The sequence below is a fragment of the Gracilinanus agilis genome, chromosome 4, assembly GCF_016433145.1.
Source record: "Gracilinanus agilis isolate LMUSP501 chromosome 4, AgileGrace, whole genome shotgun sequence".
Taxonomy (NCBI): Eukaryota; Metazoa; Chordata; class Mammalia; order Didelphimorphia; family Didelphidae; genus Gracilinanus; species Gracilinanus agilis.
In genome coordinates, this window is record NC_058133.1 from 37,215,066 (window position 1) to 37,236,084 (window position 21,019).

Genomic DNA, 21,019 nt, shown 5'->3' on the forward strand with positions numbered 1-21,019 from the left:
ATTTTCTCACTTGGGGTTGCTGGAGAGGTAACTCCAAAGTTGATACTACCCAGGACTCGTTTTTTAGAACACTGAATTCCAGAAATTGGGATCCAGCCACGTTCCTTTCAGTCTTTGAGGTTGAGAGTGTATGTACCTCCCATTTGCTTCTGAATCAGTACATCCATTAATAACTCTCTAAGTCAGTCAGTCAATATACATTTATTAAGTGTCTACTCTTTGCCAAGTGGTGTGTGCAAAGCACTGGGGATGCAGAAAGAGGCAAAAGACTGTCCCCTGCCCTCAAGGAACTCACAGTCTAATGAAGGAGAAAACAAGCAGACAAATATGTATAAACAAGCTAAGCACAAGAAAAAAAGTAAATGAATAAAAGATAGAAGGCAGTAGAATTAAGAAAGATGGGGAAAGTGTTCTTGTAGAAAATGAAATTTTTGTTGGGACTTAAAGGAAGCCAGGGAAGCCAGGAGGCAGAGATAAGAAGGAACAGCATTCCAGCATGAAGAACACAACTAGAGAAAATCCCAAGAGCCCAGAAATGGAATGTCTTGTTTGAGGATTAGCTGGGAGGCCAGTGTCACTGGATCAAAGAGTACATGGTGGGGAGAAAGATTTTTGAGTACTACCACAACTTTTTAAAAATTTAAGTATAATTTAGTTCTTCCATGTGCTTTTGAAAAGTTTTATTACATTCTTATGGGTGATTTTTTGGTTGTGTTGGGGATAATTTTTTTAAGCGAAGCAAATCTTTAATTTAATAATGAAATTCGGGGGGGAAGGGTGGAATGAGGAGATGTATGCCAAAGGTGCTCGTTAATTTGTGGCAGAGATCCAATGCAATGATCCAGTGATTCTCTAGAGCCAGGGAGGGCCTCCAGATGCTCCTATTCATGGATAGCATTGTGCTGATTACGTCATGCTCTGTCACACTGTAGAGTCTCCTAAATTAGATCCATAATTACCTAAGAGGTTGGCTTACCTATCTACTACTGAGGAAAAAGCAAGTGAATGATGAATATCTACCATCCAGGCTAAAATCTGCAACCAGATGAACAACCTATAGAACTCATCTATTAATTTATACATGATTATATTTCTAAATGTGTATGTATCCAAGTGTATATGTGAGTACAATAGATACCTGTATGTGTATAATAGATATCTGTATTAATAGAAACATCTATTTTGGTGTGTAACTACCTGGGGAAAGGGGTAGGCTGGCTATAGAGCCCTCTGAGATTTGGAGTTTCTCCCAAATAGGGAAGAAAGGAAACAAATAGAAGCTGGTGACCAGGACACCTGCAATTCCCTTTCTTATTTTGCTCCTCTTGTATAATTATTAAACTATTTAAAGATTTTTCTTGTTGAAGTCTTATGTAGTTAATTTGAAAAAAGTTGGTTTAGTGGAGAAAATATAGTAAAATTAGTGATAACGTTTCCCTTTTTTGTAGAGCACACAAAGAATAAAGAAATGTTTACCTCACATTTGAAGACACTTAATGAAGCTACAGTTTGTACATCACCAACACAAGCATTCCAGTTTGACTTTTACTCCAACAAAAGCAGAGGAATAATGCCAAATGTAGGAATGACAAATAAAGACTATTTGCCTGCCAGTACTGTCAAGCTGAGTTATGGTTCTGTACATCAATACCAAAATCACACTGGGGCTGAAGAGACAACTGAGGGAATTGTCTCAAGTGATAGAAAATTGATTGATTTCTCAGAAAATGACGAAACTGAGACTGTTCCTTTAACATTCCGGAAAAGGTATGTTTATTTTAGTCAAGTATCAAATTGAACACCATTAGATGCATGATTCTTTTACATGCCTAGTCAAGTATAATTTAGTCAAGAGTCATTTTGAATCACTATGGAGACTGTTCATTTGAAGATCAAATTATGTCCGGGGTAATAATAATGTATTGTTTATCTTTCCCATTATAGCTAAAAAGTACCAAAATCCTCTAACTAAAACATTCAAAATAATTTTTAATATTTACTTACCTGGCAGCAGTAAAAATGTTTTCAGTGGTAAGTAAAGATTGTTGAATAGAACTGTCCATGTGCTGTGCATTTGGTTTAGTACTTCTACTTTCCAGGATTGTGGTCATGATTGGACGAAGACCAGTGCATGCATAAAACTCTTAGGAATTAGAATTTAGAGAAGGCACATTAGAGATTACCTCATCTCATTGTTTCATTTTACACATGAGACCTCTGAGGCCCAGAGAGGCAATGAGATTTCTGCTAGTTAATATAAAAAGTTAGTGATAGTCAGTACCCAAAAGAGGACTCCCAAGTCCTTATTCACTGCTCTTTCTACCATAATACTTTTACTTAACAAAAATACTGTCTTTGTGGCAGCTAGGTGGCTCAGTGGATTGAGACCCAGGCCTAGAAATGGGAGGTTCAACTCTGGTCTAAGACACTTTCTAGCTTTGTGACCCTGGGCAAGTCACTTAACTCCCAGTACCTAACCCTTACTACTCTCCTGCCTTGGAACCAAAACATGGTATTGATCCTAAAATGGAGGGTCAGGATTTGAAAACAAATGCTATATCTCTATTTGGTTATTAGTTTCCCTTTCAAAGGGGCTGCTCCTCATAGGGCTTATATCTGCACTGTCACAGTGTCAAGTGCATTTTAACCACATTATTTGGACAATGGCCAATGGCCTGTAGCTCCAGAAATAGTAAGGTCAGCCTGGTTTAGCTGTTTTAATTTTTTAGATCCATAATTTCATTGGCATGATAGACTTTCTACCACTGAAAAATAAGGTTTAAAGCTGGAAGAGGCCTTTGAGATCATCTCATTCAATCTCCCTCATTTAAAAAATTAAATTTTTAAATTCTGAACTTAAGCCCCTTTAAAGAGTATTTCTACATACCCAGCAAAACACAAATAAGATTGTTTATAAACTGTGGATCTTGTTTCATGCTGCTTGCTTTAAAAAAGTAAAGTATATGATAATTTTATATACTACTTTCAAGCTTGTGTGGCTTGTTTCTTCTTTCTCTTTATGTGCACTTAAAAAAATTTCAATGATTCTCCCTTCTTTTGGCATCGCTATTGCTAACCCCACTTCTACCCCCTGCTCCCAATTAAAAAGAAAAATTAGAAAGAAAAAACCAGCCTTTGTAACAAAATAAACTTAATAAAGCAAATTGAATCTAGATAGTGGCCATATCTAATGAGTCTTTTCCTGCCCCTTGAGCCTATCACTTTCCTGTCAGGAGGTAGGTAGCATGCTTCATCACAAGTCCTCTGGAGACATAGTCTGTCATTGCATTGATCAAAGTTCTTAAGTCTTTTAAGGTTGTTTTTCTTTACAACATTTTTGTCTTTGTATAAACTGTTCTCCTGGTACTTTTAACTTCACTCTGCAGCAGGTCATACACTTAGAAATCTCTGAAATAGTCTTTCTTCTTTTCTTACAGGACAATAATATTCCATTACATTATATATCACTAGTCTCCAATTTATGAGTATCCCCTTTAGATCCTAGTTCTTTGCTTTTATTTATTTTTTCTCTTTTAATCTCCCCTTCAGGATTTGAAAGTTTGTTTTCCTTTTAGCTATTCCTTCTCAGTTATTATCTGTCTTCTTAACTATGCCACCTCCTGTTGGTTTCTCCATTGATTTTAATGTATTTCTATACTAAATTTTGTTTGTGTATTTAATCATTCCTTTTTTCAGAAAAGACTGAGGTTCAAGTAATCCAGCTACTGCTCCATTCATGTTTCTATACTCTTCATATATTCTTATTATGAGAAATAAGTTCTAGTCCTTTTTCCTTCTTTCCACATTATTGTATTTCTTTTATTCTCACTTCTTTCTCCCTTTTAGAACCTTCAGAGTAGAACCAGTCTATCTTCTAGGACATATCATTTTCTTAACTTCGTTGATACCCTTTGAAGACATTAAAGTTTTAAAGGTGCATATCTTTCCTCTTCCCCATTAGAATATTTGTATTGCACCACCATATAACTGGTTTAAAAAATTTAAGCTAACTTTTATGTAATGTTTCAAGATTTGCAAAACTTTTAGCATAAATATTTTATCTTATCCTCTAAACAAGAATATAAGGCAGATACTGTTAATATCTGCATTTTAAATAGGAAGAAACAAGGCAAAGGTTTAATGAGTTATCCAAGGTTTCATAACTATTAAGTGCCAAAGAGGATTTGAAATCAGGTCTTCCTGACCACTTTCTCTTTAAGCTGTTCATTCTCCTTCCAATTCTTTCTTCAAGAATCTTTATTTACTTTTTTATGTCTGGCTTCATTTCTCATAGAGATTCATGTAATTATTATGGGAAAATCCACTTTTTACTCTTGAGTCTATGCTTGCATTTGTTATAGAGTAATTTGCTCCTTCTTTGAACTGGTTAGCCTTTTCTTTCTGGCTTTAGTTTCTGAACTGGTACTTTGTGCCATGGCCAAGCTCTTCCTCTTGCTGTACTTTTTGGTGGCATAGTAGACTTTACTTGATTCTCCCTGTGTTCCCTGATTTCTTGCACTTTCTACCTTGTGGGGTTTAGACTCCCTTGGATCTTTGAGGTGGAGAGTGCTGGATCTTTAGGTCCTTCCTGGCCTCTCTGTACATCAGGGACCTCAGAACCCCTTGGACTTGAGCTGGCCTCATCTAACACTGTGAGGTTGTTCAGGCCATTACTTGAACTTCCAAATTTCTTACTTGGGACATCACCAGAAGTTGTCAATGTTAAAATTAGTTTTTATCAGTGAATGTTTTAGGAAAGTCATTGATAGCATTGCCATTATTCAGATGTAATTTAGATTATCTCCTGTTCAACAAAAGAATAATTTTTTCATTGCAGCAATTAAAAAATATTGTTTAACTAATTTGACATAATGCCTATCCAGCTACAATCTAGGCAATCTGTGTTATTTTTTTCATTTTGGTTTTTGGATGTGGTTGATTGAGCTATCTATTTTAAATTTCTTTGGAGTTTACTAAGGAGGCTCAAGAAGTTAATACATCACATACAAATAGGAACATTTAAAGAACCTTGCTGGTAGCTAGGAAGCACAGTGGTTAATATGGAAGCCTAGAGACAGAAGGACTCAGTTTAAATTCTGGCCTCAGATACTTCCTAGCTGTGTAACCCTGGGCAAGTCACAACTCTGATTAACTAGCCTTTGCCATTCTTCTGTGTTAGAAGTCATACTAAGACAGAAGGAAAGGAGAAGGAAGGAAGGAAGGGAAAAAGGAGGGAAGGAGGAAGGGAGGAAGGAAGTAATGAAGGAAGGGAGGGAAGGAGGGGGGATTGAAGCAGGGAGGGATCGAGGGAGGGAAAGAAGGAAGGGTAGGAAGGAAGGAGGGAGAAAGGAAGGAAGGAAGGAAGGAAGAGAGAAAGAAAAGAAAGAACCTTGTTATACGTTAGGAAATCCTTTTTTGGACTTTACATAAGACATCTTCATGACTGGCAAATACTTTAGAAGAACTTAAGCTCAACTAAAGAGCTCATCTGTGGTTGTTTTAATGTGGCTAAAAAATTGGAGAGTCTTTTTATTTGATCAAGCCTAAAATAAAAATTTTTTATTCCTTTTAACAACCACAGAATTTCCAATTCCAACATTTACTTTGCTTTTACATCTTTGAGGTATATTGATCTTGAGCTATAAACAGGAAATCCATGGAATTGGTATTATCCTTGTCCAACACCAATATTGTAAACAGGATCCTATGATAATTTCAAAGACTCCATATTGAGCTTTTATATTTTCTAACCACAAAAAAATTCCACTGTGGAAAATATCACCCTTGGGAGTCAGGTCTCCACAGAACAATTTGATCTTTTTTCAGATGACAGTTTAGCCAACCAATATATTTTAAATATATATGAATATATATAATCTGCTTCACGTTTATATGATTTTTGACAGAATTTTTTAAAGTAGTTAAGACCTATTATTCCTACCTGTCCTTTAGGATGGTTAAGTGTTGTTAGGAAAAACTTAATGGCCATATTTACCAACTAATGCCCTTATTAACTTATTATTTATTTGGTTTCCCAATGACTTTTTGACTATGAAAATAGCATAGATGATTGTGTACTGGCTGTTAAAGCCATGGAAAAGGCACTTCTCCTTCCAAAAATGAGAGATAGCACAGAATAGCAGATAGAATCTAAAAACTTCCTAGCTTTGTAACTAGGGGCAAATAATTTAGCATTCTTGACCATGTTGCTTCATCTGTTAAATGGGGATGCCTGCCTCTTAGGAATGAGGTAAAGATCCAGTGAGTTTTATTGAATATAAAGCACTTTGTGAATTTTAAAGCATTATATACATGATGATAATATAACTCCGAACTCTTACGTAGTGCTTTAAGGTTTATAAAGTCCTTTACACATATTTCATTTTAACCTTTTAACAACTCTAGAAAGTAGTTCCTATTATTATCCACATATTAAAGGTGAGGAAACTGAAGCAGATGGAGGTTTAGTGGTTTGCCTTGAATCATTCAACCAGTAAGCATTTGAGATAAAATTTGAACCTAGATGAAGCACTCTATCCACTGTACCACATAACTGCCTTCATGTTCCTTATACATTATGCATGTTAGCATTCTCATCTTTGGAACATTCCTAATTTATTTTGTTTTCCATTTAGGAGATGGCCTCAGAGTGTTAGGAGACAGTTGTTGAAATAAACATATTTCATTCTGTGACAATAAAATAGTAACCCTTGTAACTTGCCTGAGTTCTTTCAGCTAAGTAAAAACGCTTACCTTTAAAAGAAATCTATATGATGAAGATTCCTAATATTTTCTCTGCTGTTAATTTTGCAAATAACTTTAGTGAATTGAAGTAGTCTCAGATGAGTATTAGTGAAGGAAAGGGAATGTGATACAGATTTTCCCAGTTATATTTCAGGAGAAAGATTAACTTATTTGGTGGAATAACTTTCAATTCATGTAGTTTCTATTAGCAAATTATATGTATTTTTTCAAATCCCAACTGGAATTTGTATACATGTACATGAAAATATCTTCTGTTTTTCTCTAGATTATTTAAAACATCTAACTGTCCACAGAGAAATACAGATTACAGTGACAGACCTGCTTTGGATTTTCATACTGACCCAGGGGAAAATCTTAAAACTAAGATGAATAAAGGGGAATTATGGAAAGAGAGTGTTAGTAAGCAGAAGCCACCATATTCAAATGTTAATCTCTTTACTACAAGGGATGCCCTCTTTGCTTCTGATACTGGAGAAGGCATTTTCAAAACACAAAACTTAACAAATGCTCCAGAATCTTTTGGTACTCAAGGTAATTTTAAATCCTTTTGTAATAGTTTTGAAAAAGTTAAGTTTAATAGCACGAAGGAGTACAGATAAATATAGTCATTCTAGTAAGTTACCACCCTAGTGGCACATTTTTCTATATTTTCCCATTTTAGTTAATCTTGGTAGTATAATTAGAATAAGTATTTGAAAGACTTTCTATGATTATGGATCTATTATTGCATGGAAAAATTAATTTCTACTTAAACAAATCTATGGGGATTTTCTTCTGTTTTAGGGACAGCAGAAAAAGATTTTTGTTCCTTGAAGTCTGTTACAGAAATCCGTATCCTTTTTAGAAGAAAATAGCAATTTAAATTTTATGAAATTAATATTTTGTTTAATTTGTTTCCTGTAGTATCTGTTTTCTTAAAATTTTAAATAACTATGAAACAGAGGTAGTAGGTCCCAGACATGAATTTCTGGTTCTGTGGATGAAGGATGCATTTTTATGAGGGTGAATGATTCTCTAAAAAATATTGTTGGTAAGGTCAAAGAATTCAGTGCCATGTGGCCATTTTTATACTTTATATTTAATTAAGCTAGTTTTCAGAAAGCAGATGTATTCTGTTGCCAGGATTGTATCACCACCTTTCCAGCACAGTAGAACCTGCCAGAACTTATCCTTTGCAGGCACTGCCTTCCAAGACCCAAGGCCAACTCCATGCATTTAGTAAGTCAGCAAGCATTTATTGAGGATCTCTCATGTGGCAGGCATTGTGCTAGTGTTGAGAATATAAAGACAAAAGAAAACAAAAGTTTCTGCCCTCAAGGAATGTTGTCATCATGAGCAACTTAATGGCCATATTCACCAATTATTTTGCTTTTATGAACATATTACATATATACTCTTGCATATAGATGTAAATTCTAACAGGTGAGGCAAAATGTGCATAATATATGTGTGTATTGTGTATGCACATAAAAATCACATACAAAGCAAATACTGGATAACCTTGGAAGAATAGGTGCCAGAGTAGCTGGGGACTAGGAAAGATCTCATGCAGAAAGAAGTATTTGAACTGAGTTTTGAAGAAAAGTCTGGATTCTGGAAGGCATAGTTGAGTAGGGAATCACTTCCAAGCATGGGAGATAGCCAGTGCAAAGGCAGTGAGTCATGAGATATAATGTCTTGTATAAGGAACAACAAGTAGACATTGTAGAGTGCATGAAGGAGTAAAGGGCAAAAAGGCTGGAAAGATAGGATGTAGCCAGAGTGTTGAGTAGCAAGCTTTCTATGCCAAACATGAGTTTATATTTGATCCTAGAGATAATATGGAGCCATAGATATTTACTAAATGGCAGATGTGTGACATGGCTCATGAGATAGTATTGAAATAGAAATGACATAAGCAGCAATGGGGCAGTAGCAGTGGAAATGGTAGTGGTAGCAGCAGAGGCGGATCAGGCTAAGATGGTGAAGTAAGAAATACTCAAAACCTGCCAACAACCCTCCAAATGAAGAACAAAAATATGTCAAAATGAATACTGGAGAAGCATAACCAGTAGAATAAGGGATGAAGCAATACTCTGGCCCAGACCAAGGACAAGAGAAAGCAAGGAGGTCTCATTTCACTGGGGTTCAAGGGGAGAACCTCAGGGGAACTCGGGGGCAATATAGCTCAAAGCAGAGGAAAAGAGCATAACTGGCTTAGTCTAGTGTGTGAAGGAAATTTACTCCTCTGGAGTCTCACACTTGACCTCATCTCAACCGTTTGACCGGAAGTGTTGTGTATAGAAACAGTTAGACATTTTCTGTAGGTGCAGAAAGCAGTTTGCCCCTTTAGAACTCAGAACCTGGCAAAGCAGCCCTGGGCATGTGCCAATCTGACAGTTAGGAACGAAGTATAAATTGAGGTGCACAGACCCCTGAATCCTACTTATTTTTTGGGTTGGGAGGCAAGAGGGTGTTTGCTGTCTGGGCCCCAGGAGGAAGGAGATTGATATAGGCAGGCAAGCAGGGTTAACTACATTGCTAACTATATCAATAATCTTAGTATTGATAGGCCACTGAACTTTATCAAATAAGATCATCTTATTAAACCATCAAGAATCAATAACAGCCTCTGACCCAGGGAGATTTCATAGTTCCCTGGGCTCAGCATCAAACAGATTCCATACTAAATTTCAGAGTCAAGGGAGACTCTCAAAGTCCTTTGAATCTCTTCAACTAGGACATCTTAATATCTAAATATTTATATAACTTATTATACTTTTTAGGCAAGATTAATCAGGGTTCACCTACTTCCCTCTCTCCCATCTCCCAGTTTACCTTCCTGCCAAATTACCCAAATAAACCTACTTAATCTTCAAGCCTCTAATAGTCTTATTCAAGAGTTTGACAATTTACCTTATTTATTTTATTTTTTAAACTTTTATTGTGAATATTTTCCCATAGTTACATATTTCATGTTCTTTCCCTCTCCCCAAACCTCCCTAACCCCACTTAGCCGCACTCCCTTAGCTGCACAATTCCATTGGGTTGTACATGTATCATTGCTCAAGACCTAATTCCATATTATTGATAGTTGGACTAGAGTTATTGTTTAGTGTCTACATCCCCAATAATATCCCCATCAGCCCATGTGTTCAAGCAGTTGTTTTTCTTCTGTGTTTCCACTCCTGTAGTTCTTCCTCTGAGTGTGGGTGGCGTTCTTTTCCACAAATCCCTCAGAATTGTCCTGGATCCTTGCATTGCTGCTAGTAGAGAAGTCCGTTATGTTTAATTGTACCACAGTCTCTCAGTCTCTTTGTACAATGTACTCTTGGATCTGCTCCTTTCTCTCTGCATCAATTCCTGGATGTCATTCCAGTTCACATGGAATTCCTCCAGTTCTTTATTCCTTTGAGCACAATAGTATTCCATCACCAACAGATACCACAATTTGTTCAGCCATTCCCCAATCAAAGGACATTCTCTCATTTTCCAATTTTTTGCCACCACAAAGAATGCAGCTATAAATATTTTTGTACAAGTCTTTTTCCTTATTATCTCTTTGGGGTATAATCCAAGCAGTGCTATAGCTGGATCAAAAATCAGATAGTCTTTTAAAGCCTTTTAGGCATAGTTCCAAATTGCCAACCAGAATGGTTGGATCAGTTCACAACTCCACCAGCAATGCATTAATGTCCCAATTTTGCCACATCCCCTCCAACATTCATTACTATCCCCTGTTGTCATTTTAGCCAATCTGCTAGGTGTGAGGTGATACCTCAGAGTTGTTTTGATTTGCATTTCTCTAATTATTAGAGATTTAGAACACTTTCTCATGTGCTTATTGATAGTTTTGATTTCTTTATCTGAAAATTGCCTATTCATGTCCCTTGCCCATTTGTTGATTGGGGGATGGCTTGATTTTTTGTACAATTGATTTAGCTCCTTGTATATTTGAATAATTAGACCTTTGTCTAAGTTTTTTGTTATAAAGATTTTTTCCCAATTTGCTGCTTCCCTTCTAATTTTAGTAGCATTGGTTTTGTCTGTACAAAAGCTTTTTAGTTTAATGTAGTCAAAATTATTTATTTTACATTTTGTGATTTTTTTCTAATTGTTCTTTGGTTTTAAAATCGTTCCTTTCCCAGAGATCTGACAAGTATGTGTTCACCTAATTTACTTATAGTTTCCTTCTTTATATTCAAGTCATTCACCCATTCTGAGTTTATCTTGGTATAGGGTGTGAGATGTTAATCTAGGCCCAATCTCTCCCATAGTTTTCCAATTTTCCCAGCAGTTTTTGTCAAATAGTGGGTTTTTGTCCCAAAATCTGGGATCTTTGGATTTATCGAAGACTGTCTTGCTGAGGTCTCTTACCCCTAGTCCATTGCACTGATTTTCCCTTCTGTCTCTTCGCTAGTACAATATTGTTTTGATAACTACTACTTTATAGTACAGTTTAAGATCTGGTACTGCTAGGCCACCTTCCTTCATATTTTTTTTTCATTATTTCCCTTGATCTTCTTGGGTCTTTTGTTCTTCCAAATGAACTTTGTTATAGTTTTCTCTAATTCAGTAAAAAAAAAGTTTTTGGTAGTTTGATAGGTATAGCATTAAATAGGTAAATTAATTTGATTAGGATGGTCATTTTTATTATGTTAACTCATCCTACCAATGAGCACTCATTGTTTTTCCAATTATTTAGATCTAGTTTTAATTGTGTAGAAAGGGTTTCTTAATTGTGTTCGTATAATTCCTGTGTTTTTCTTGGCAGATAGATTCTTGAGTATATTATATTGTCTAGGGTGATTTTAAATGGAATTTCTCTTTCTAACTTCCTGCTGTGATGTGTTGGAAATATGTAGAAATGCTGATGATTTATGTGCATTTATTTTGTATCCTGCAACTTTGCTAAAATTGTTGATTATTTCCACTAACTTTTTAGTTGATTCTCTAGGATTTTTAACGTAGACCATTATATCATCTGCAAAGAGTGATAGTGTGGTCTCCTCATTGCCTATTTTAATACCTTCAATTTCTTTTTCTTTTCTAATTGCTGTTGCTAGTGTTTCTAGTACAATGTTAAATAATAGACGTGATAGTGGGCATCCTTGTTTCACACCTGACCTTATTGGGAATGCTTCTAATTTATCCCTTTTGCAGATGATGTTTGTTGATGGTTTTAGATATATACCATTTATTATTTTTAGGAAAGGCCCTTCTATTCCTAAACTTTCTAGTGTTTTCAGTAGGAATAGGTGTTGTATTTTGTCAAAGGCTTTTTTAGCATCTATTGAGATAATCATGTGATTTTTGTTTGTTAGCTTGTTGATATGGTCATTTATGTGGATGGTTTTCCTAATGTTGAACCATTGAACCATCCTTGCATTCCTGGTATAAATCCCACCTGGTCATAATGAATAACCCTCATGATCACTTGCTGGAGTCTTTTTGCTAGTATTCTGTTTAAGATTTTTGCATCTATGTTCATTAGGGAGATTGGTCTATAGTTTTCTTTCTCTGTTTTTGATCTACCTGTCTTTGGGATTAGTACCATATTTGTGTCATAAAAGGAGTTTGGCAGAACTCCTTCTTTGTTTATTGTGTCAAATAGTTTGTATAGTATTGGAATTAGTTGTTCTTTGAAGGTTTGATAGAATTCACTTGTGAATCCATCTGGTCCTGGGGATTTTTTCGTAGGGAGTTCTTTGATGGCTTGTTCAATTTCTTTTTATGATATTGGATTATTTAATTATTCTATTTCTTCTGCTGTTAATCTAGGCAATTTATATTTTTTTTAAATATTCATCTATATCCCCTACATTGCTATATTTGCCATATAATTAGGCAAAATAGTTTTTATTGATTGCCTTGATTTCCTCTTCATTAGAGGTGAGGTCTCCCTTTTCATCTTTGATATTGATAATTTGGTTTTCTTCTTTCCTTTTTTAAATTAGATTGATTAGTACTTTGTCAATTTTATTTATTTTTTCAAAGTACCAGCTTCTGGTTTTATTTTTTAATTCAATAGTTCTTTTACTTTCAGTTTTATTGATTCCTCTTTTGATTTTTATAATCTCTAATTTAGATTTTAACTGGGGATTTTTGATTTGTTCCTTTTCTAATTTTTTTATTTGCATACCCAGTTCATTGATCTTTGCCCTCTCTAATTTGTTATTATATGCACTCAATGATATAAATTTCCCCCTGAGTACTGCTTTAGCTGCATCCCACAGATTTTGGTAAGGTCATTCTCTTTAATGAAATTATTAATTGTTTCTATGATTTGTTCTTTAACTATCTGATTTTAGAGAATCATATTATTTAATTTCCAATTAGTTTTTTATTTACTTGTCCATGTGCCCTTACTGATTATTATTTTTATTGCATTATGATCTGAAAAGGTTACATTTATTATTTCTGCTCTTTTGCAATTGTTTATCATGTTTCTATGCCCTAGTACATAGTCAGTCTTTGTGAATGTACCATGTGCAGCTGAAAAGAAGGTATATTCCTTTTTGTCCCTATTTATTTTTCTCCACATATCTATTAAATCTAATTTTTCTAGGATTTCATTCACCTCTCTTATCTCTTCCTTGTTTATTTTTTGGTTTGATTCATCTAGATCTGAAAGAGGAATATTTAGATCTCCCACTAGTATAGTTTTACTATCTATTTCCTTCTTGAGCTCTAACAGTTTCTCCTTTAGAAATTTGGATGCTATACCATTTGGTGCATACATGTTGAGTACTGTTATTGCCTCATTATGTATACTCCCTTTTATCAGGATGTAATTACCTTCCCTATCTCTTTTAATCAGATCTATTTTTACTTTGGCTTTATCAGAAATCATGATTGCCACTCCTGCCTTCTTTTTCAAAATTGAAGTCCAAAAGATTTTCCTCTAGCCATTGACCTTAACCCTGTGTATGTCCACCTGCCTCATGTGTGTTTCTTGTAGACAACATATGGTAGGATTTTTTTTCTAATCCACTCTGCTATTTGCTTCTGTTTTATGGGAGAGTTTATCCCATTCACATTCAGGGTTATAATTATCAGCTGTGTATTCTCTAACATTTTGGTATCTTCTCCTAGTTCTACTTCTTCTTCTTATGCTATTTCCTTTTAAACCAGTGGTTTGTTTTAAATCAGTCCCCCTTGTCTCCTCCCTTTGTTTACTACCCTTTCCACCCCCTCCCTTCCCCTCTCATTATTTTTAAGGCCTAATGAATTTCCTACTCCCTCTCTTCCCCTCCCTTTATAAACTCCCCAACCCACTGACCCCCTTGGTTTATCCCTTCTGACTTTATCCATAGGGTTAGATAGAATTTGATATCCCAATGGATCTAGCTACTCTTCCCTCTCAGGATTAATTCTGCTGAGAGTAAGATTTAAGTATTACCTATTAATGCTTTCTTCCTCTCCTTCTTATAATAGTATTCATCCCCTCCCCTTCCCATGCCCCCTTTGTGTGGTATAGATTATCCTATTTTTCTTATTCCTTCAAGTTACTCTTGGTGCCATCTTCTCTTCCCCCCTCACACTTTTTACCCCCCCACCCCATATCATCTTAGACCATTTAGTACTCCAACCTCCCCTTGTGACTAATTCTTCTAGTTACTATAATAGTGAGTACAATTTTTTAGAAGTACACATAATATTTCTCCATATAGGAATACAAATAATTTGATCTTATTGAAGCCCTTGAAGAAGGTAATTTAAAGATAAGAGTTTTCTTTCTTCCCCTCTCTTTCTTATTTACCTTTTCATGTTTTTCTTGGTTTTTATAGTTGGATATCAAACTTTCCATTTAGTCCTGGTCTTTTCTGTGCAAATACTTGGAAATCTTCTATCTTGTTGAATGCTCATAGTTTCCCCTGGAAGTATATAGTCAGTTTTGATGGGTAGGTGATCCTTGGTTGTAGACCCAGTTCTCTTGCCTTTCTGAATATCATGTTTCAAGCCTTGCAGTCTTGTAGTGTGGAGGCTGCCAGATCCTGTGTAATCCTGACTGGTGTTCCTTGATATCTGAATTGTTTCTTTCTGGCTTCTTGTAATATTTTCTCCTTAACTTGGAAGTTTTTGAATTTAGCTATTACATTCCTGGAGGTTGTCTTCTGAGGATTTAGTGTAGAGGATGTTCTATGTGCTCTTTCGATGTCTATTTAGCTCTCTTGTTCAAGGACATCTGGGCAGTTTTCTTGGGTAATTTCTTGTAGTATGATATCTAGATTTCTCTCTGATTTTTCCTCTGATATTTCTCTCTGATATTTTCCTCTGATATTTCTCTCTGATTTTTCCAGAAGACCAATAATTCTCAAGTTGTCTCTTCTAGACCTGTTGTCTTGATCTATTATCTTCTCATTGAGATATTTCATGTTTCCTTCTATTTTGTCAGTCTTTTGATTTTGCTTCGTTAATTCTTGCTATCTTGTGAGATCATTGGCTTCTACTTGCCCAATTCTAGCCTTTAAAGACTGGTTTTCAGCTATAATCTTGTGGTTTTCCTTTTCAATCTGGTCTATCTGGCTCTTCATGTCTTCCAGCCAGTCATTTCTGGTCTTCAATTTGCTTATCATTTCATTTGATTTCTGAACCTCAATTTCCCATTGCAAAATTCTTCCTTTTAAACTGTTATTTTCTTGTCAGATATCTTCCATCTTTTTCATGACTTCAGATTTGAACTCTTCAAGAGCTTGTGACCAATATTCATTTTTTAGGAAGGTTTGGATGTCTTTAGTTGTTTGTCCTTTTCTGTTTTCTGGGTTTTTTCTGTGCAGAAGTTATCAAGTGTTAGAGCTTTTTTCTTGGTCTTTTTGGTGGTTATCTCTTGGGCCTTGCTTAGCATCATTATGCTTTCTCAGCCAGAAGTCTGAATAAGGCAGGCAGATTCTCTTTGTATGGAGCTAAGGAACAGTTTTTGCCTGAGGCTACTTTGCAAGTCTCCTGGCTTCAAAAGTCTGCTAGGCCTCTGCTGTCCATGGCCCCTCTCAGCCTCATTCCTGTACCCAAAGTCTGTGCTCCCCGGCCTCCTGGGGTCTCTGGTCTAGGTGTTTTCAGGGTCAAGCCCTCGTGGTCCTAATCGGCTGCCCAGAGCCTGGAAATTGGTCCACACTTGCTCCTCCACCTGAGGTTTTCCCCTGAGTCTCACCTCGCTGAGCTGCTTCCACTGTCAGTTGCCTCTCTCAGCCCCACTCCCACGCTTATAGTGTGGAAGTGCCCAAATCCCACATACCTTCGATACTGCACCCTGTTGTGGGGTCCCTTCTTTCATCTGGATTTGGTTTTTTTGTCCTTTGGAGGTATGCTATATGGGTTGGTGAGGAGAGAAAAGCGCCCTGCTTCTACTCTGCAGCCATCTTTACCCAGAAGTGACAACTTACTTTATTGAAGACATTGTAGTCAGATTGTTGTAACAACCTAGCTGATCAAATTACATCTAGATCAAGCTGGTGCTAAACCCATAAACATTGTTAAGGTCCCAGGAAGTCCAGAACTTCTTCCTAGTTAACCTTTAAGCCAACCGGCAGCTAGGAGCTGTTACTAGAGTTTGAGGTCAATCTTGAGAATTCTAACTTATTCAGGTAAGCCTTGCCAGTCTGGTGTGAGAAGCAATCCCTACTCCCATATCTTAGCTAACAACAGTGCTTCTCTGATTTTCTAAATAATACAACTTCAGCTCCTCTTGTGTCCTGTATGTCCTCATAACAGAAGCCAGGACTGTGTGAAGGAAATCATTGTAAATTAGGTCATTTGAGTCTATGTGAGTCTGTGTTAGTTTGCATCACCTACATGAAGGTCATGAGACTGTCACCCATGAACTTGATCCAGACATGACTTATTTGACCCAAAAGTGAGAGAGAGGATAAAAGAGACAGTCGAAGAAATATTCACTCTCTTTCTGGTGACAGGCCAAGAAAGCTGTTGCTGGAGGTCAGTCTGAGAGCACCCACATGATAGTTAGATTAGACTAATTTACTCTTATTTTTCTACCTTTTTCTGATCTTTTACCTATCCAAGTGATTCTAATAAACTTTATTAATTTAAGGCCAATCTCATAATTTTAATTCTCACGCTAGCCTCTATGGGGTCAGAGTGGAAATCAATGCAACACAAAACAGGTGGCAGTGGGCAGAAAGTAGCCCTGCATAGTCCAGCAGGAACAGAGGCTGGGTATGTCCCAGCACAGACAGCAGTGGGAGGAGCTCAGCCCAACAGGTTCTAGCCTCAGGATGACTGGGTAAAACCCAATTTAAACCAGCTGAACTGAATAGCTGCAAACCTCCACACAGCAGGCCAACCAAGCTGCCTCTGCAGTCTGAGACCCAAACAGCTGAGACCATTCCAGGTGTTGAACAGTACTCCCTTCAGCCTAGGGATAGAGTTAAGCTTCAGCATGTAGACAAAATGAAGGGAAAAATAACCCCCAAATTAGCAAAAGACAGAGAAAAAGCAAAATGCTAGAAAAATATTTCAACAAAAGAGGTGGCCAAAATTACAAACTCAGAAAAGGACAATAATACAAAAATGAAAACTTCTAAAATAGAAATGGCAATATTTGTTACAGTATGTAAATATGATAGAATTATTGTTCATCTTTCATTTTCAAAGACCAGTGTGGCATCATGGGACAAGGTCTTGATTTTTCCATGAATTGGATTTAAGTGAGGAAGAGTTGCACAAAGTCATCAGCCTAATTCTCTCTTCCAGTCATTAAAACCCTGTGAGAAGACACAAATCAGGATAATTGGTGATGACCCAGGATGTAGTAGATGACCTTGCTATCTTCTATCTCTGACCAAGGTCTAATTATTCCACAGTACCTGCTTCAGAAGCTTTGATAGTCATTGAAGCAAATTGTTCTCATCCACCCATTCCACAAGAGGAAGTCTTCACATGCTTAGGGTAGACACCTTCCTTACTCACCAATGAGTTTGTGGCCCATTGGTTACTCTTAACCTGATTTGGTTTAGCCTGTATGTCAAGATGGTTTTTTACCAAAGTGTGGCTGCTACACATGATATAGCTTATTGGAGCTACAAGTGAGAGTTGAGTACCAGGTGGACACCAAAGGTAGATGAGTAGCCCTGAAGAATGCTTGGCAAGCCCTCCCACCAGAAATGCTACTCCTCTTTGAATACCCATGCACCCATACAAAAAAGTTTGAGGACTGCTTGTATAGTACTTTAAGTGTGGGAGTTGAAGTGAGGAAGACTTGGACTGAAATCCCACCTCTCATACCAGCTAATTGTGACCATGGACAACACACAACCTTTCTGAATCTCAGTTTAAATGTAATAGAATACTACTGTGCTAAAAGAAGTGATGAAGAGGATGGTTTCAGCAAAGCCTTTAGAAAGAATTGTATGAACTGATGCAGCTTGAAGTGAGTAAAATCCAAACAATTTACACAATTATAACATCAAAGTTAAAAAAAAAAGTTTAAAACTTTGAAACTCTAATTAGTGACCAACCATGATTCCAGAGGACTAAAAATGAAACATGCTGTCCAACTCACTTATTGAGAGGCAAAATATTCAGGATAAAGATTAAGACATTTATTTTTGGACATGACAAATGTGAAAATGTGTTTTGCTTGGCTATAACATGTATTATAACATGTATATAGCAAGGACATTTTTTCTAACTTTTTCATTTATAAATTGGGAGAAAAGGTAGATTTTTGGTGATTTGGGAAAAAAATTAAGAGGAAGAGGAAGAGAGTATGTAGAGAAAAGAGAATAGTTTCTAAGACTGAGTATTGTGATACATTCCCCTAGTGAGGGTGCATTTTATATGTGTGTGTTCATGTATGAATCGCACAACAAAGGAGAAAGAGGTGTGATTAGACAGTAGCAAGAGAACCAAGAAAGAAGACAATATCACAAAAATCCCCAAAGAAGACAATATGCAAGAGGAAAAGGTACTTAGAAGTATCAAATGCTGCAAGGAAGTTGAAAAGATTGAAGATTGAGAAATGGCTATTAGATTTGGCAATTAAGTGATTATTGGTATTTTTAGAGAGAACATTTTAAGCTGAATGTTGAGATTGGAAACCAGAGTTTGGGTATATAGAGAGCTTTTTCAAAGAGTTAACCTATGATTGCTAGCAGAGATGGGAATATCTAAAGATATTTGAAGGATGAAGGAGAATTGGGCATGTTTTTAGACAACAGGGAAATAGCTAATAAATAGGGAGACCTATATCTGAATACCCTCAATTGCTTTTGCTTCTCTAATTGGAGGACTTGTTGTTCAGCCATTTGGTCATGTTCAATTCTTCATGATTCCATGAACCATAGTACACCAGGCCCTTTTTTCCTCCACTATCTCCCAAAATCTGTTCAAGCTCATGTTTGCTGCTTCCATGACATTATCCATTTCATCCTCTGATGTCCCTTTCTCCTTTTGCCTTTAAACAATTGCAACATCAAGGTCTTTTCCAGTGAGTTCTGTCTTCTCATTATGGGGCTAAAGCTTCAGCTTCAGTATTTGGCTTTCCAGTGAATGATCTGAATTAATTTAAGTATTGACTGATTTGATTTCTTCGCTGCCCAAGGGACTTTAAAAAGTCTTCTTTAGTATCATAACTTGAAAGTGTCAGTTCTGTGGTTCTCATTTTTCCTTACAATCCAAGCCTCATAGCAATACAATGCTACTGGAAAATCCATAGCTTTGACTATTCAGACCTTTGTCAACAAGGTGATGTCTCTGCTCTGTAGTATGTTTTCTAGATTTGTCATAGCTTTTCTTTGAAGGAGAAAGAATTTTTTAATTTTATAGCTGCAGTTGCCATTTGCAGTGATTTTTGAAGTCAAGCATATAAAATCTTACACTGCTTCTATTTCTTTTCCCTCTGTTTATAAAGAAGTAATGGGACCAGTTGCCAAGATCTTAATTTTTTTATGTTTAACTTCAAGCCAGCTTTTACACAATTTTTTTTCACTCTTATCAAGAGCCATCTTAATTCTTCTTCACATTCTTCTCCAATGGATCATCTTTTGTCAGAACTCTCTACTATATGTCCATCTAAGGTAACCCTGCATGGCATAGTTCATAGTTTTCATTTAGCTACCCAAGCCCCTGTTCTACAACAAGAGAATGATCTGGGAGGGCTGGAGGGCTGGAAGGCAGAGCAGAAAACTTCTCTTTTAACCTCTCTTTATAGAAGTTTTGACTCCACCATCACCTTTATTATGTCCCTACAGGATACTCTCTGGTATTCCACTCCCCTCTTTTCAACCTCTTTTTTATATTGTTTTCTTCCCTTCAATTGTAAGTGCCTTGAGAGCAGGGACTATCTTTCTTCTTTTTGTTATTGTTTGTATCCCCAACCTTAGCCCAAGGCCTAATAAATGTTTATCCTATTGAAAAGATAGGAAAAAGGGAATGGTAATGTGAAAGGGATGGTAATTTAATTTCTAGTTGAAACTCTCAGATATGACTGATGAAGATAATTTCTGATTGAATTTGGACTTTCCAGGAATCTGTTCATCTCTAATCAGAGGCAGCTGAGCAAATAGGCTTTCTATCATAAGAAAAGGAGTCCCAAGTGACAAAGCCCCAGAGTAGTAAATAGGCTTGTAAAATAGGTAGAATGCAAGGATAGTTAGCTATAAGGGTTACCAACAAGAATGATAGAGGATTGAAGATAATGCTTCTAGCAAGTATTGAAGGCAAGGTAAATTGCTCAGTGAAATTGTGAGAGGAATTAAATTGAGAGGGTGCTTTTTTTTTCTGCCAGTGACAAGTAATGGCTCATATGTACCAAGTTGGTATCTTATCCAGATTATAAGGTAGAATGTCTAGAGGTACTGCGTCTCTTTTCTCAAGGTCATCAGCAAGAATGAAGCACTTTTAAAAGAAAATAAAGAAGAAAAGGAGTCTGAAGAGGCAGAGGGGAATCCTAACCTGGTTAGATTGGCAGGTTGTAGAATATAATAGAGAAAAGGAAGGGAAGAAGGGCCACTATACATTTAAAACCAAATTTTAGCTTTGAATCTCTTCCTAAAGAAGGAGAATTTGGTTCTCCCAGGGGGAATTAGCTTTTTGTGCTCCATGTAATGATGATGTGAAGCCTTTAGATGCCTTCAGAAGAGAGTATATCCAATAAGATTTAAAGGAAAAAGCAGCAAGTAGTGGTAGTTGGTGACTTATTGAGGGCAAGTGAGACCACTCATGGTCAAAGTGACAAACAATAAAGAGGACTTTCCTCCTCCTACTTGGGATTGTATCTTATAATGCAATGGAGAGTTTTCTAAAACTTTTTAAGCCT

The 21,019-nt window shown here is 36.4% G+C and overlaps 1 protein-coding gene across 1 annotated transcript in view; it reads left to right on the forward strand.

The window, feature by feature from the left end:
• The window catches only part of HFM1 (helicase for meiosis 1), a 165,491-nt gene that overhangs the window by 11,135 nt on the left and 133,337 nt on the right, over positions 1–21,019 (forward strand). Inside the window, exons 3-5 of the mRNA XM_044674840.1 lie at positions 1,449–1,767; positions 7,031–7,296; positions 7,549–7,596. Of these exons, the coding sequence (XP_044530775.1) occupies positions 1,449–1,767; positions 7,031–7,296; positions 7,549–7,596 (633 nt within the window). The remainder of the gene's footprint in view (positions 1–1,448; positions 1,768–7,030; positions 7,297–7,548; positions 7,597–21,019) is intronic.